Below are 18,006 nucleotides of genomic sequence, written 5' to 3'. Positions count from 1 at the left end.
CCTGTCTGACCTTCTAACAAAATCGGACAGTTAGTTCTTGAGAGTTATACTGTAACTAGCTATTTCAAATGTCTTCATTTTAACAAGTAATAAATTATATGCAAATAGACTATTAATTTGGGTTTAGAATATTAAAGATGAAAATCTCCATATGCTAAACTTCAGCTGTGCTTCTAATATTCATATTGAAGATTATAAATGCTAAATACAAGTAACCAATTGCATGCTATATACTTTTTATTTTACTTTTTTCTTTACTTTTTACTTTCTTCTCTTTCCACTATTTCTTGCACCTATTAAATGGCTCTGAAGTTGCCTGTGTGCATACGTGAGCATATGCACAGGTACACACACAGCCTTCTTTTCTCTATTTGAACATGTTCTGCTCTAACACTAAATGAAGTGACTCAAAAAGGTAGGCACTGCCTTTTCTAAAAATCCATAACATTTAAACGTATTTATTAATGTGTTTTTAATGTAAGCAAATAATCAGAGAAAAAATTATTATTTTTAAAAAATCCTAAAAAATCAGGTTTTTCTTCTTCCAAGGACAATTTGGTGTAATTTTCAAATATATTTTGATTGCTTTGTAAATTATATTTCTGTAAAATGTATAGGAAATAGTCTTATCCTGTTCTCAAAGTCCAGTTCAGGTCAACATAGCTTCTTGTGCACATAGTTCAGTACATAATTAATATCAGAACAATTACAAATTCACATTCAGAAATTAGGGATTGATAAATTTTTAAAAATAACAAACTCCATTGTCCATAGTCTGCTGAAAAGTTTACAATTGTTTGCCTTTTTACTGCAAAAAAAATCAAATTAACTACACTTGGCTTGATAGAAACATATATATAAACAGCTCATATAACAGAAATAAATTATATATTTTATAACAAAATATAAAGTTTGCAGTTTATTTCTCTATTATGCAATAAATATTATTCTCAAAATCAAGCAAAAATTTATAGTTTTATTGTTAATTTTATGGCATTAATCATTCCCAGATTTATTTATGTTCAGAATACTAGCCTAGGTAATTCAAACACAAAGATAAATGAGAGAATTCTTACTCTGCTGAACCTTCTACAAGAACAAAGTCATAAATCATTTATTACATTATAGAATAGCAGAACATCTCAAATATAACAATTTTAATATAATATCTATTAAATATAATCACTGTTAAATACTCTATACATTATTTAATTTTGATTTCTGGAAATTAACCTCATTATCACAGATAATTACAAGCCATATATAACTGAAAACTTTAACCATGAATTACAAAACTTTCTTGCAGCCAAAATTTGGACTGCCTAGCAAAAGCACAGTAATTAAATGTACTTTATCTCCCAGCTTAGCCATTGGAGCAGGTGCTAATATGCTGTGAAATGATAAAAAAAAAGCATAGCTATAAAAAGAAAAAGAATAGGCTTAAAGCACACTGAATCAATAATTCAGCAGTACACCATTCACCTCCCGGTTATTCCCGTGAAGACAGGGTTTGTGTCACCACAGTCCCAACCATTTACAACAACATGTTTCACACAGAAGATTTACCACAAATATTTGTCAAAAATGTCATCCGGACAAGAGCTATATGTACAATGACCTGGATATAAAAATGAGTTCCAGTCATCTTTCAGCTTACAGATGGACAATGTTTTCCCCTAAGTAACTGAAATGGACAGGCTTTCCTCAATGATCACTTAAATGATAAAAAGTTCTCTCCTATAAGAAAGTAATTATGCTTATGTATTTATCTATGATTTTGTACGATACTAGTTCACATTACTTAAAATTGTAATTGGAATAATATATTGAATTTGTATTTTTATACCATTTCTCTTTTCTAGACTATCACTATTACAGGGCAATTTGAGGAGTCTAAAATAAAATTCGTCTCTATTACACATTTAATCTCTTAACACAAAAAGAGACACTTGTAATTAGCTTTTCTAATAAGAAAACAGATTCATTAAAGTTTTATCTGAACAAATATCACAGTTATTACTTACCAAGGTCTCTGATTCTTGGTAGTACATTACATGTAAAATGTTTGTAAGAAGCTACTTTTCCTTCATAGGAAGAAATCCCCACATGAGATTCATAAATTCGTAGACTTCTTGGCTTCTCTGGTCTGGAATGCTGAAACTACAGAGTATAAAGTTAGGGATACAGTTAGAATGGGAATGCAAGTATAACTCCAGCTGATTAAGCATATTTAATGAAAAGGTGAATAAACTCAGACAAAACTCTGGGACTGTTTTCACATTAAAAAACAAAGCCTGATTACATCCACTAAATTTTATTTTGAGAAAAAGTAAATCATTTGTAGACTCATATTAATGAACCTATTTTAAAAGATCAATCGTGTAATGGCTTATGCCTTACCATTGAGTGAAGATATGTTTTAAGCCTATGCCTTAAAGAAAACATAACAGCTGTGAAGTGCATATATAACTATTAAATGCCAAGCACTTATCAACAAGCCCCAGTAACCTAAAGGACAGAAAAGTGAGTACAAAGATAGCTAAATGTCTTTTTTAAAAGTTTTATTTTATTTATTTTTAGAGAAAGGGGAAGAAAGAAAGAGAGGGAGAGAAACATCAATGTGTGGTTGCCTCATGCATGCCCCCAGCCAGGGACCTGGCCACAACCCAGGTATGTGTCCTGACTGGGAAATGAAATGGCAACCCTTTGGTTCACAGGCCGGCACTCAATCCACTGAACCACACCAGCCAGCACACCTATAAGTCTTGTGAATAAGACAGCCTTAACAATTACCCTAATACATTCGCGAAATGTCTTCACTATTCCTTGTTCTCTAAGGACACTGATCCTGCTTCAAATTAATGACAATGGAAATATCATGTCATTGAAGAGCCTTTGATGAATCAGAAAACTTGGTTAAGATTTAAAAAATTAATCAGTTTCCTTATAGGTCACTATGCAGGGATTTAGTTTTATTTCTCCCCTCAACCTTAGAATCACATGATTTAAAAAAATCACTCTTATACTTTATTGGCTACAGATAGTAGAATCTGATATATGTATACCAAACAGATGTAGTATGACATAAATATTAAACCAGCATTGAAAAGTTAAACATTGCTATAAAAGTTATAAAAGTAAACATTAATTTTCCTTAAAATATTGGAACAAGCATTTATTAAAGACTTGTCGTTCTCACTTTATACGTGTGTTCCGGATCCCAGTGTATCCAATCATAAATCACATTATCACCTTCACGAGCCACATACTTCGCCCACGGTGAAATACGATACAAAATCTCTCCACTTTTGCTCTTAATAACTACCTAAAAAGAGAACAAAATGTTATTGTTTTAAAATACTTCAAAACTAAGATAATGTATAATAGTTTATGAGAACTGCTGCAAGTTGGAAAAGGAGGAATGGTCATTAAGAATATAAACTACCATCCAGATGTGTGACCTTAAAGATGTTTTCATTATATGGATCTTGCTTTCCTCACCTGCTATAGTATATGATCCGTAAAGTAACTTCTATCTAGAATATTTTATGATTCTCTCACAATTTCCATCATTGCAAACCAACCATTAGAGTGGTTAATTAAACTCAGCATACAGTAGATAATAAAAGACATGAATATTATTTGGGAACTGCAGTCAATAAATCAATCATCAGGAAGAAATAATCCTACCCTATTATAAAAAAGTGACAGGTGAGTTATATCACCATCTCTTTCTTTTACTCCCATAACAATTAATTATAACATTTTCAAGAAGCTAAGGGAGAAAAATGGTTTTGATTAATACCTGTATTGTGCACACACAAACATATACAACACTGAAAATATTTTCTATCCCTATTCAAATTCTTCCCTACCCTATTCCAAGTATGCTTTCCTTTATAAAGCCAAACATTTTATCTTTTGATCATCCACTCCTTTATTTTCCAACAGTATCACTACTGTAATCAATAATAAAAAATAAGAATAAAATGCAAATACAATTTTCTTGAATCCACCATTTTAGATTTAATATAGAATCTATCAGAAGACTGAATTGATCAACATGTTTATATAAAAAGTAAGCCACATGAACTAAGTGTTCAAGTGATTGAAATTAAAGCTTTTTGTAAAGTCTTTAAAAATTATTTATTTATTTATTTATCTTTAGAGGGGAAGGGTTCCTGTAAACCCTTCCCCTTTTCCCCTGAAATTCCCTCCTCTCCCCCCTCTGGTCCCTGTCAGCCTGTTCTCTATTTCAGTGTCTTTGGTTATATTTTGCTTATTTGTTTGTTTTGTTGTTTAGGTTCCTGTTAAAGGTGAGATCATATGGTATTTGTCCTTCACTGCCTGGCTTATTTCACTCAGCATAATGCTTTCCAGTTCCATCCAAGCTGTTGCAAAGGGTAGGAGCTCCTTTCTCTCTGCTGTATAGAATTCCATTGTGTAAATGTACCACAGTTTTTTGATCCATTCATTTACTGATGGGCACCTAGGTTGCTTCCAACTCTTGGCTATTGTAAATTGTGCTGCTCTGAACATTGGGGTGCATAGGTTCTTTTCGACTGGTGATTCAGGGTTCTCAGGGTATAATCCTAGCAGTAGAATTGCTGGGTCAAAAGGCAGATCCATCTTTAGTTTTCTGAGAAAATTCCATACTGTTTTCCATAGTGGTTGTACCAGTCTGCAATCCCACCAACAGTGCACTAGGGTTCCCTTTTCTTCACAACCTGTACAACACTTGTTGTTTGTTGCTTTGTTTATAATGACCATTCTGACTGGTGTGAAGTGGTATCTCACTGTGGTTTTAATTTGCATCTCTCTGATAGCCAGTGATATTGAGCATCTTTTCATGTGTCTCTGGATCCTCTGTATGTCCTCCTTGGAGAAGTGTCTGTTCAAGTCCTTTGCCCATTTTTAATTGGGTTGCTTGTCTTCTTAGAGTGGAGTTGTATAAGTTCTAAGTTCTTTATATATTTTGGAGATTTAAACCCTTGTCTGAGGTATCATTGGCAAATATGTTTTCCCATACGGTTGATTCTCTTTTGATTCCAGAGAATCTTTATGACAAAAATATTAAGTGAGATTATGTAAACTGCCAAAAATCCCAAAGTCACAGAACTTCTGGTACTCATCTTTCTTTTTTTAAAAAAGATTTTATTTATTTATCTTTAGAGGGGAAAGGGAAGGAGAGAGGGAGAGAAATATCAATGTATGGTTGCCTCTCGTGGGTCCTCTGCTGGGAACTGGCCTGCAACCCAGGCATATGCCCTGACTGGGAATAAAACCTCAATCCCCTGGTCTGCAGGCCCACGCTCAATCCACTGAGCTACACCAGGCAGGGCCACTTCCTTATTCTTAACAGACTTCCACAGCACTTCTGTCAGATACAAAAATAAATCATAATTTAGACCAATGGACGTGGCAAGTCCATGGTGAAAAAGAATGTCTAACTTACATGAAATCAATTATATCTCCTTTATTAGGCCAAGCACTTACTGAAGCCAATCATAGCCAAGGGTTGCTATTAATTGAGTAATTATCACAAAAACAGGAATAAACAAATTCAACATAATTCTGGAGTATTTTAACCCCCAAAATACCCAAAATATGTCCCTTTCACCACATGAGTTTCTAATATAATATTCAGGAGTGATAAGTTTGAGAAAAGGATCTTTTGCTCACTCATCAACCCAGAATAGGTTATGGGGAAACAGAATCCTAAAAAGCAGTTTTCATTGAGTAACATTCTGCCTAATCCACCCATCTATTTTTCCTGTCTTCTGCAAATGGCTCTACAACTCCTCTTATAAACATGAACAAATAAACATACAAATAACTATTTTGAAGACATCTGTTGGTAGAGAAATATTTGAAATTTAAGAACATGAAGACTCTCTTAATGCTAACTATAATTTCCTCATTTTTTGGAATGTTTATCTTGCTATACACATGAAATACCTTCAGAGGCTACTGAGCGATGGGGGTTGGAAGAAATAGTCCCTCTAAGAATCTCCTACACTTCTACTTATTTTGCTTAGCATACCAAGAATACATGGCCCTGTCTATTCTTGACAGGTTCTGGTTATATGTAGCAAACAGCCCTGAAAAATTAGATGACTTCCTTGAAGACAAAGAACAGGCTTGATTACTGTTTGCTATAGAACAATGCATCTCCCAAGGTGAATATTCCTCAGCTATGAGGCAAATCAACCATTTGAGTAGCATCCATCTGGATCATATAGTTTCATCCCTATGGGACTTGGAAGCCAAGGGGGACCAATGCAAACATGGTGCATATACTGCTTTCTGTACCATGAGTAATAAAACCATTTGTCTCAGACTCGGGAGTCCTATGTTTTCTGCCACAATCCATGAAACAGTAACAGGTTAACATAAGTTTGTGGGTAGAATAAAATCAAATCCTACCCCTGACAACAGATTATTTACTCATTCACTGAAAGGCTTCAATATATTTGTTTTCAAAAGTTGTGTTTCTTCATTTCTGTTAGTGTTTTCTTCTTTTTTCAATTTTATTTTTCAATTACAGTTTATATTCAGTATCATATATTAGTTTCAGGAGTACAACATACTGCTTAGACAATCATATTCTTCATAAAGTGGTCCCCCCAATATTTTCAGTACCTACGTGGCACCATGCATAGCTATTACAATATTATCAACTACATTCCCTGCGCTGTACTTTACATCCCCATGACTCTTCTGTAAGAATTTGTAATTCTTAATCCCTTTACCTTTTTCAATCAGTCCTCCAACACCTCCTCTCTCTGGGAACCATCAGTCTATTAGTGTTTTTTATTAGATACATCTATTAGTTATCTCTATTACTGTTGCTTTTTGGAGTGGGCACCTTCAATTATCCAATTTCCTCCATCTTCCTTAGTAATAAAATTATAGCCTAGGTCCATAAATATGCAAAACAAAGCTTCTCAAAAAATCTAGAATACTTATCTCAGATCATTACATAAAAGTTAAATTAATTTTTCTGCTCTTTAGGCCCCTGAACTTTGGAAGTACCTTTGTGACAGTGGTTTACACTTTCCTAATACACTTGCTTATAATAGACACCTACCCTTGCTTTTGATTTACTATTTCTAGATGGTTGTGATAACTGACTAAGGGTATTATAATAAATCTAAATAAATGTAGCATGAGAGACATCCCAATGAATAAAGAATATACTCTTTTTTGGACAAAAATTTGCCTGCAAATTTGTTTATGGGGTAGTGAGAAGAGGGTACTTCACAGATTTTTGCTCTCTTGAGTTCCAATTCAAATGAAAGATTTTTACATAATAAGGCTTTATATCGTTTAGCTTACAACCTCAAAATAGCACATGCTATATAGCAAATTGAAAAGGAAGAGCTAGGGTATTTACCTGAAGAAATTCAGAACATAAAATCAAAAAGACATATATGTCCATATGCCAAAAAGACATACACCTTCATGCGTTCATTGCAGTATTATTTACAATAGCTAAGATATGGAAGCAACCTAAGTGCCCATCAACAGATACAAGGATAAAAAAGTTATGCATATACACAACAGATATGATTCAGTCATCAAAGAGAATGAAATCTTGCCATCTGCAACAACATGGAGGGTTGCAGTAGAACGTACTGTGCTTGAGTGAAATAAGTCAGATGGAGAAGACAAATGCCATGTGATTTCCCTTATATGTGGAAATCTAAAAAACAAAGGAAACAAACAAGCAGAACAGAAGCAGATTCATAGACAAAGGGAACATTTTGACAGTTACCAGATGGGAGAAGGGTTGCAGGGAGGTTGGAATCGTAAAGGGATTTAGAAGTACAAATTGGTAGTTACAAAATAGTCATACGGATGTCAAGTGAAGAACATAAAATATAATCAATAATATTGTAATAACTATATGGTGTCATATGGATACTAGATTTACCTGAGTGATCACTTACTAAACTATATAATGTCTAGTCACTGAGTTGCACACCTAAAAAATATAATATTGCATGTCAACCAAATGTAACTAAAAAATAAAAAAATACATATTTAAAGTAAAAGAAAAAGAGTTGCTTGATTAATCTATCAACAATAAGAAGTCTCATATCTGATGGGTAGAAGCATTCACAGGATAATAACAAATTGAAAGTCTTATATAAGGCTGGTATGAGTACAAAATAGTATAATAGTTGTAAGCAGCAATTTGGCAATATGCACCAAATATTAAAACAATAATTCTCAATAACTCAGCAATTTGAATGACAGAAGTTTACCATGTGGAAATAATAAAAAATGTGCACAAAAAACTTTATCTTTGTCTATTAATTTTAGTGTTACTTTCATTAGCAAAAAGTAAGTGGCTGAATAATGTATAGTTGTTAACAAACTAAACTATTGATTTATGCAAGGTGGGGAAAAAGTGTATTTTCTGCTGTGTGTATATGAAATATGGAGTTTATTCTGATATCATTATTTATTAATTACTGGATATTATTTTCCATATGAACAACCATAGACCTACTTTTGTCTCAAACTGTATTGAAGGCTGCAATTCTTTTTAATTATAAAAAATAATGTCCTGGCTGGTGAAGTTCAGTAGATTGAGCATGGGCTCTAAACCAAAGGGTCGCTAGTTTGATTCTCAGTCAGCGTATATGCCTGGGCTGCAGGCCAGGTCCCCAGTGAGGGCCACGTGACAGGCAACTACACATTGATATTTTTCTCACTCCCCTCCCCTCTCTCTAAAAATAAATAAATAAAATCTTTTTGTAAAAAGTTTTTTAAAATCATGTGCTGCATCTTCCTAATGTAAATGCACATGAACTCATAGACTAAAATTTTTAAAAAGACAGAAAAAATATGGAGCTTGTTGGCTATGGATAGAGAAACTTTAACAGCTTCTACTTTCTAGTTGTGTGCTTCTATATTGTTATCACTTAATTTCCCTTGTAAACATCTATATAATTAGAAAAATATGTATTTTAGTAAGATTGCAAATAGATGGATTAAATAACTGCATACACACTGGGGAGGTGTGCTAAACATGTTACATACATTTAGTACGTTAAATATATTGATTGTGCTAAAAAGAAAACTTTTAAAATATATTAAATCACTTTAAACAAATATGGTAATGAAATTAATATCATAATGAAAAAATTTATAGGGCAAAAAGATATTTTGTAAGACTGTAACATTTTGGATGTTAACTGTAAGATGTTAATAGGCCCTTTTTTAACTGTAAGACAAGTGATATCTTTGACTTACAGGAAATTACTATCAAAAGACATTAATAAAGAAAAAAAGAAGTAGATGAAAGAAACCTCTACCCATGCAAAAGCCAAACTGATTGAGTGACATGTATGAAGTCAAATTCTATTAACAAAATATCATTTAGAACTCAAACATACACGCTGGCTGGTGTGGCTCAGTGGATTAAGTGCCAGTTTGCAAACCAAAGGGTCACTGGTTTGATTCCCAGTCAGGACACATGCCTGTGTTGCAAGCCAGGTCCCCAGTGGGGGGCATGCACAAGTGCAACCAAGCATTGATGTTTCTCTACATCTCTTCCTCCCTCCCCCACCGTCTAAAAATCAATAAATAAAATCTTTAAAAAACAAAAACTGAAACATACACTATAAGAAATGGTTTGGTAAAATAGTGAAAACAGAAAAAAAGAATTGTGTGTGTGTATTTACTCATTCTGGGAATATATTTTGAAATGCTTCTTGCCAAAAATATTGCTCCTATGGACTAGAAAATTACTGAGATAAGATGTTCTTTAGATGGCCTACAATTTTACATAAAAAGAGTGAATGTATCCAGCTGATTAAATGTGTTAGCATACTCTGGAAAATGCCATTGAACGGCACTCTGGGTTTCATGAGTGAACTTACAGAATACCCAGAAAGAAGACACAGATACTGAATAATACTATTCAATTTTCCCAGATTATACACCCAAATCAGAACTATATGCTTTGAGAATATAATCTTTTCTCAAAAAAGAATTGCTTGAAGATGGCTTAAAATATATATTAATAAAGATAAATACTAAATGAGGTATAAGTTAAAGTAAACAACTAAGCAAAGCCATTTCTAGTTTATAAAACAATATAAATCTTTTAAATTACCTCTAAGTTATATAACATACCTCCTCTTTTAAATTACCTCTAGGTTATATTATATAATTGATATATATAAAAATACACATAAATATATAAGTATATAAAGTATTCAATATAACTGACAGTACATATAAATATATAAGATACACAACAATGGGTACAGCCATACTAATGTGCAATGTGAATAAAAGTATTCTGACTCTATGTATAAAATGTGACTGAAATATATGTATATCTACATAAATACATTTAAAGAGAGAAGAAGCATACACACATACATATAGAACACGTTGCAATTTATCTTAAGTGATACTTAAAAAAGTGTGGAACAAAAATAAGGAGAAAGTGTTAGAAAAAAGTAATCCAAAGTTGATAATTAAATAGGAAAATTATGATATTCTAGAGGAGAATTTAGTGATTCTACCAATGACTACAATCCTGAAAAAAGAAATGTGCTTGTAATATTTACAAACCACAGAGTAAAATTATTTAAAATGCATAGATATAATGAAAACTAACATAACAATATAATTTTTTAAAAGCTCTTAAATTTCATTTTAATTAAACTAAAATTACTACTACTACACTGTGTAAAAACAATGGACCTATGAGTATTCATTTGTTCATAGTTTTGTTTGTTATCCTTGCTTAAACCTATCTTAAGATTAGGTAAGGTTATAGAAGAAAGAAATCTCTGTCATTGGGAGAGAAAGAAACCTGGCCCCTCAGATTCTATATCCTGTTCCCTAAAATCTGTGAGTGATATTTTACATGGAAAAAAAAAAGTATCATTGCAGATGTTTATAAAAGTAAGGACCTTCAAATGGAGAGATTTTACCCATTATCCAGGAGAGCAATTACATGTCGCCTTATGGTGGAAGGAAGATGGGTATTTTAAACAGAGAGAGGACAAAGCAATGCAGCCAAGTAAGGATTTGACAGCCAAGGAATGCCAACAACCAAGACCGGCTGGAAGGGGTAAGGAACAGATTCTCCCTTACAGAGATAGCACGTCCCTGCCAACACCTTAACCTCAACCCAGTTACACTGATTTTTAACTTCTGGCTTCCAAAACTGTGAGAGAACAAACTTCTGCTGTTCAAAGCCACCAAATGTGTGCAGCACTCACTGGAAACTAATACAACATACAGGAAAAAATTGGACGCAATCACTTTTTAAGATTAAGCAAAATGTACTTAAATTTAGTTCAGGTTTGTCAGTGCCAGAAAGAGTAAAAAAATAGAGTTACCTTAATGAGTAGTTTAAATTCACATTTTAATCTCTTATTAACTTCCTACCCCCAAAAGTAGACAAACCTACACCAGCATACTTCAGTGACCTTCACTAAACAAGTCTCCTTGATGAGTCTAAGAAAAGCAAAGTCCTTCAGAATAAACATGTTGCTGAACTTTAGTACTGATAGGAGAAGCCTTCAAAAAAAGTGAATTTGTAATATGCGTTTTTATTGCTAGCCTACTCCTATGAAGTTATTCTCAGAGATTGAACAAAAACAATCACTCTTCACAGGATGCAAATAAAATCTCTAAACTTACCATCGGGAAAAAGCTAAGGGATTATATTTATACCCAGTACCTGACATACTTACTTTATTATACAGAGATGAAAATATTTCAATAAATCAATGACCAGTCGGCAAAACAATTAATTATAATAATGCTTACTGGAGAAATTACATTCTAAATTTTCAAATTACAAATATCATGGACACTATCTGACATTAAATGTTATTTCATTGTGAACTTCAACTTACTGGTAGTTTTTAGAATAATGAGGGAAGAAAACTAAGTCACCAATAAAAGTACCAAAGGAGTTCTAATACTAATAAGGCCAATGTGTAAATGACCATTGTGTGGATTTTGATAAAACTCCACCTAATTTTTTAAATACTTCATATTTAGAGAGAAGGGAAGGAAAGGAGAGAGGGAGAGAAACATCAATGTGTGATTGTCTCTCACACACTCCCTACTGGGGGGCCCGACCTGGTCCAAAACCCAGGCATGTGCCCTGACTGGGAATTGAACCAGTGACCATTTGGTTTGTGGTCAAGTGCTCAATCCACTGAGCTACACCAGCCAGGGTGAACTCCACATAATTGATTAGTAAAATTAGATAAATTAGGGTTACATATGAGCTATACTTGATATTACCATTGTTTATATTAAGTATCAACTTCTGTTTTTCAAGTTTTCAAAATTTTCTCTAAGTTTTATCTGGATATCAAAGCCCATACATTTTGGGGATCCCCACCTTTATCTCATAATTTTCAATCAATCAAACAACCTTGCACAAGCCAGCTGCATATAGAGTCATCACTGAAAGCCGTCATGTCTTTGTGACACAATCTAGGATATTCAGGGATTGAGGTGGGTGGAAAACAGATTAAACGTTAGATTGAACTCTTATGTTACACGGCAATGAACACCATACAAAGAAAAGAAAAGGTGATACCCTTCCTAGTAGCTTAAATAAGAAAAAGATAGAAATCAGTTGAACTTCAAAAGCAATAATCTATTAATAAATTTTCATTGTCTCATAATTTTAGCTTTGTATAGGATTTCTTATTTTGAAACATGCTATAGTGATGGTGCTCTAACCACCTGAGCTCAGAACATCATATTGATGTGTGAGAGAAACATGTACTGGTTGCCTCTCACACCCCTGCCACCAGGGACCTGGTCCTCAACCCAAGCATGTGCCCTGACTGGGCATCAAACCGTCCACCCTTTGATTCACAGGTCGGTGCTCAGTCTACTGAGCCAGACTAGTCAGAGCCAAAGAATTTATGTGCACAACCCATGGACATGAACTAAGGGATGGAGGATGTGGGGGTAGGGTGGGGGGATGCAGGTGGGAGGGGGGTACAGGGCAGAGGGGAATAAAGGGGGGAAATGGGACAACTATAATAGCATAATCGATAAAATACATTTTTAAAAAAAGATTTTAAAAAGGGAAAAGAAAACCTAGACAAACAAAACTACATTTTAGGGTAGCAGAACCAAGCTATAAAGAAGCAATGTGCCAGACTGACTGGGATCAAATCCCAGTCCTCCCAGTCCTGCTATTTACTAGCTGTATGACCTTGGACAAGCTACTTACCATTCTGTGCTTCCGTTTTAATAGGGCAAAGCCCCTTCCTCAGGTCCTCTTTGCCAGAGCTAGCAGGACCCCTCAGAACATGACCGACTCTAATTGTTTTATGAGCCTTTATCCTTAGGACTAGAAATTTACTAGAACTGCCCTGAAGGACAGGAGGCTCCAGGAACGTAATTTGCAGCCCAGCTGAGACACCCTGCCCTACAACCACCCCATGACCCCATAAAAGCCTAAAGCCCTAACCCCTCCAGACTGGTGCATATCCCTGAAACCAGTCCTTTCCCTCCCTTGGGAAAGTAAAAATAAAACCTTTAGTTTCTGCAAAACAAAGCAAAACAGAACTGAGCAACAACAACAAAAAAACATGCTATCACAATTCCATTTTTAAAAATATGAAACAAAAAGTTTTCCAAGGTTGCCTCCAATAACAGCTTGAGAAGGAATAGTTAAAGGATTTCTCTAACAGAAATGAAGCCGCTAACAAAAAAAAAATCTTTCACTGAAAGAAAAGATGAAGCATATCTGCTATGAAAAATAAGTTTGTAATGTGACAAAAAAGAGTGTCAGATTATATTACATTAAACTTTGGAATAAAGGACACCAATGCAAAGTAGAAGAGACAATTTTTGAAGTATAATACACCCATAGCTACTTTGCTCCTGGTTTAACACCAATTATAGAATCAGAGATAGAAACATCCCTTTCTGTAGTACACATGGGAGACAAGAAACTGCAGAATATTGTCAAAGAGAAACAAATGAAAATCAGTGGTTGCTTCTTATTCTAACACTAGGTTTTTATTTAGAATAATTTAGAGAGATGCTCCTATACCTATAAAAAGGAACTTTTTACTTCCAAAGCTTTTCACTGTTTTCCACAATTTTCTAGTCTAAGCAACATAACTATAATATTTTTCCTGTTACTATCTTTTGACTGAGACAGATCTTTAAAGAAATAAAAAAAAAAAACAACTAAGTAGAACTGATAAAGTGTTTGCTTCATTTCAAGTACATTACCTGAACAAAAACCTTATAAAGAGAGGTCACCACGAAAAGACAAAAATTCAAAGGGATTATGTAAGGTTTAGCTAGCAAGCATTGATAACAAAATCCCTGAGCAAGTGAGAAAATTACTCCAAAGTGAAAAGAATAGAAACAATGCTGAAATGTTGTAATTGAGTAAAGATTGATTAGGTGTCTTAGACAAGAAAACAAATGAATTACACATGATATAAAAATATAGGATTTAAACTTCCAAGATACTGAAAGATCAATACAGTAATAAAAGAGAAAGCTATGAAAGGAGGGGGATCAGCTGAGTTTTCATTACTGAAAAAGTGTGCTTCAAAGAGATTCATCCATGCGCAGTGAGGGCTGGAATTCTATTAAGTAAACAGAGTTATAATCTGGTATAATGTCAATAAAAAATGTACGAAGTATTTTCAGAAGTGCTAGGATGGAGGTGGTACTATACAGTAAAATGACTTAAAACTCTTCAAAATATTTTACTACGTATAATTACAAAAGTCTATTTGGTGAAAGTCATTTAAAGAAAATAACATAATTCCTAAGCAATCACTCTAAATGCTGCTGCAATGAAGTAAATTATAAAATGTGGGGGAAGAAATAATTTAGTTCTTAGATGAAATCCAGAGACATTCCAAAACCTAGATACAGAATACATAATTCTAAAAATCATAAGATCTTTTGTGAAAACATACAATTCCATACTTAACACACATCGAGACTGGTATCTCTCTGAATATAACTAATAACTACAAAGAAAACAGTTAACGATGAAAAGAATTCTTTCTAATAGTTAAATATTAAGGAAGGAAAACTACAAATAGGTATGTAAGAATATTGATAGGGAGTAAGTACAACCATCAAAAATGAAGAAAGTAATGAAACAGAAACTATAATAAGAAATAGGTAATGACTACATGTGACATGTAACTCAAAATATGTATTTGGGTAATTTCTTGTCAACTGACTTTTATAGCATAAAAAGTGGTCAAAAATTAAAGCGGTCCCTTTGATAAGTGCTCAAGCACTGGAGGTAGAGACAGTGATGACGGGAAGACTCAGCGGTAGATGACAGGAGTCTTCACAATGGAGCTGTTTACTTTAAGCCTCCCTAGTTCAGCTGTATTTAAATTATTAAATATAGATAGTTCCATCTTACGTAGATAGCACAAGACAGCCAATGAGTGTTGATCTCCAAGTCTGACAAGTTTGAGAAGAAAATTTCAACAATGTACTTTACACAGCACTAGTCAAGAGAATTACCCACCTGACTTCTGTGTGAGACTCACAGAATATCTGCCTGTAAGATGCAGTGACACGTGGCTAACTGAGTCGCTTGGGGGAAATTTATGGCTATTGGCATATTAGGACGGGTAAAAATAAACAGACTGAAGAGTAATAAAAAACCCTTTAAATTGAAGGGGGTTAAACGTTAAAGATGGCATTTACCATACATTTAACGGTGCTACTCACGAACAGAACTCAGGTTAAATGTAAATATTTAAATCATAAAAAGCTTATATAGTATTATATGTACTTTAGCACAAAGGTTATGTCCTGTAGGCATACCTTTATTCATTACTATTTGAAGGCACACTTGGTCAAAGGACAAATATTTTTACTAAGCACTTCCAAAAAGAACACTCACCTAAACAGACATACAGTATAATTTTCTTTCTTCTCCTGGCAGAGTATTAAAAGATCAAATACTAAATAAAACCTGTCTTTAAAATAAAACTGATGCCTACATAATTTAGAAAAAAAGCATGCAATACTGTTATTACAAAAAAATACTTCTAAGGAAAAATGAAGGTGTTCAATTTTCCAGACTTTATAATTATATTTAAAATCTACTATGCCCATATTGAAGGACAAAAGAATAAACATTATAAAATAAGTGCAAGATATTTCACAGTACATGGATATAAAAAAAGCAAATCTAATGCATTTAAAGTATTTCTAGAATCAATGTTCAAATAAAGGGATCAATCAGGGAACAGATATTTATGGGCAGTCTAATTTTCTAGACACCTGTGATTCACTTCTATAAGCACTAAAACATAAAGAGAAAAATAATAATTTTATAGTCATCTTTCTAAAATGTATTATACTGTCCCCTTGGCCTTAACAGAGGGATTTAAATACGTGAAATTGATTTGTATACACTGAACTGTGACAGGCTTGGAATATGAATGTTGTCTTCCTGAATTTGGTAAAGAGAATAGTAGCCATTTACAAATATGTGTTTTGGGCAGCAGTTTTCAACCCTGGGTGTGCCATGAAAACTAGATGGGGAACGTTTTAAAACCAAGATCCCTGAGCCCCATTTCTGTCCTCTACCACAACCCTGTCTGTCACCCTTGATTCTGATTCTGTAGTTTGCAGTCTAGTGCCTTAGGGGATATAAGCTAGACCTGAGAAAGCAAGAGACAAAATAGTTACAGGGGCCAGTGTTCCAATAATAAAATAACAGATTTTATTTTTTTTAATTATCATCGAGGAAAGAAAACACCAGCACTATAGGATATGCATTTTCTAAACTTTGATAATAATAAATACCTGTACAAATGATAAAAAATACTTTGCAATGAAATTTTTTAAATCTCTACTTTGAATTTTTAACTTATTTCTTATTCAGTAATAACTTACAATTATTCTTATTTCTTCATAGTCTAATTCCCCTAGTAATTTATTATTCTCAAGCACTTAGTAAACTTCATGTTACTTCAATCACTAAAGGTACCTATGTTGGCTCCAAATTTATTCATTTGTGGTCCTGAGTATATCCATGAACATTCTCACAAAATTTACTTATGAAAAACTTCCCACTGTGCTTAGGACTGCCTTCCAAAAAGGGTATGATCAATCTATTCAAGTTTTTTAACTTACCCTGTATTTCTAACCAATCAGTTAAAATATATTTCTCAATTTCTGTATTATAAATCATTTTGCAAAACAATATTTATCACTGCTACTTTAAATGCCATTACTAAAAGTGGATGATTTTCTTGTCAATATTGTTTTTAGGAATTCCATTTATAATTTTAATTAAAAGTTGTTGATATTGGCTTTTCAATCAGTCAAACAACTTTATGGCATTCTTTCCTATAATAAACAGAGAGAATACAAAGCTTAAAATCACAATGTTGACATCCTTTGCACCCAGGTTTCTACACCTGGTAGATGAACCCATATAAGATACAGAAGGGAGAAACTAGTACATGTGGTAAATCATATGGAGATCAATACTTTTTGCATAAGGACCTTGAATGATGTTTAATCAAGTAAAATGTCATTATCTCCATAAGCATAAACAATGTAAAACTCAACGATAATAAATGACATGTCACACATAATTAGCTCACGCACTTGTAATTTCCATTTGTACTTCCTTATACGCAATTACATCTACATTCAGAATCAACTTTTTCATGAGAGATAAGGACACACACAAAAAAGGGTTTTGCATTAGGAAAATTCTTTTCTCCCTGAATGTGGTTTCAAAGTTGAAATTTCAAATTTTAAGTTTTAGATGCAGTTTTGATATGATTATCATATACAAAGAAATGGATGCTGGCAATACATAGTAATCCTCAGGGAGCAGGAAGCAGATTGGAGGGTCACAGTTAGTCTGTACCTAAATGATTTTTTGGTAGTTTAGGTCTCTACCTAAACTATTTTGAGTACTAAACTGGTATTTGAAGATGTTTTGACCTCAAGTGGGACACGACTTGAAGAGAACAC

General features: G+C 33.4%; 1 protein-coding gene across 1 annotated transcript in view; it reads right to left on the bottom strand.

Annotated features, from left to right (window-relative positions):
• GBE1 (1,4-alpha-glucan branching enzyme 1) overlaps positions 1–18,006 on the bottom strand; it is a 274,759-nt gene that overhangs the window by 133,542 nt on the left and 123,211 nt on the right. Inside the window, exons 4-5 of the mRNA XM_053667205.1 lie at positions 3,200–3,325; positions 2,025–2,160 (exon numbers count right to left, since the gene is read on the bottom strand). Of these exons, the coding sequence (XP_053523180.1) occupies positions 2,025–2,160; positions 3,200–3,325 (262 nt within the window). The remainder of the gene's footprint in view (positions 1–2,024; positions 2,161–3,199; positions 3,326–18,006) is intronic.

The sequence above is a fragment of the Artibeus jamaicensis genome, unplaced genomic scaffold (genome assembly GCF_021234435.1).
Source record: "Artibeus jamaicensis isolate MK-2021 breed Jamaican fruit bat unplaced genomic scaffold, CSHL_Jam_final contig_466, whole genome shotgun sequence".
NCBI lineage: Eukaryota > Metazoa > Chordata > Mammalia > Chiroptera > Phyllostomidae > Artibeus > Artibeus jamaicensis.
Note: the sequence above shows the minus strand (reverse complement) of the source record. Positions and strands in the feature narration are given on the sequence as shown.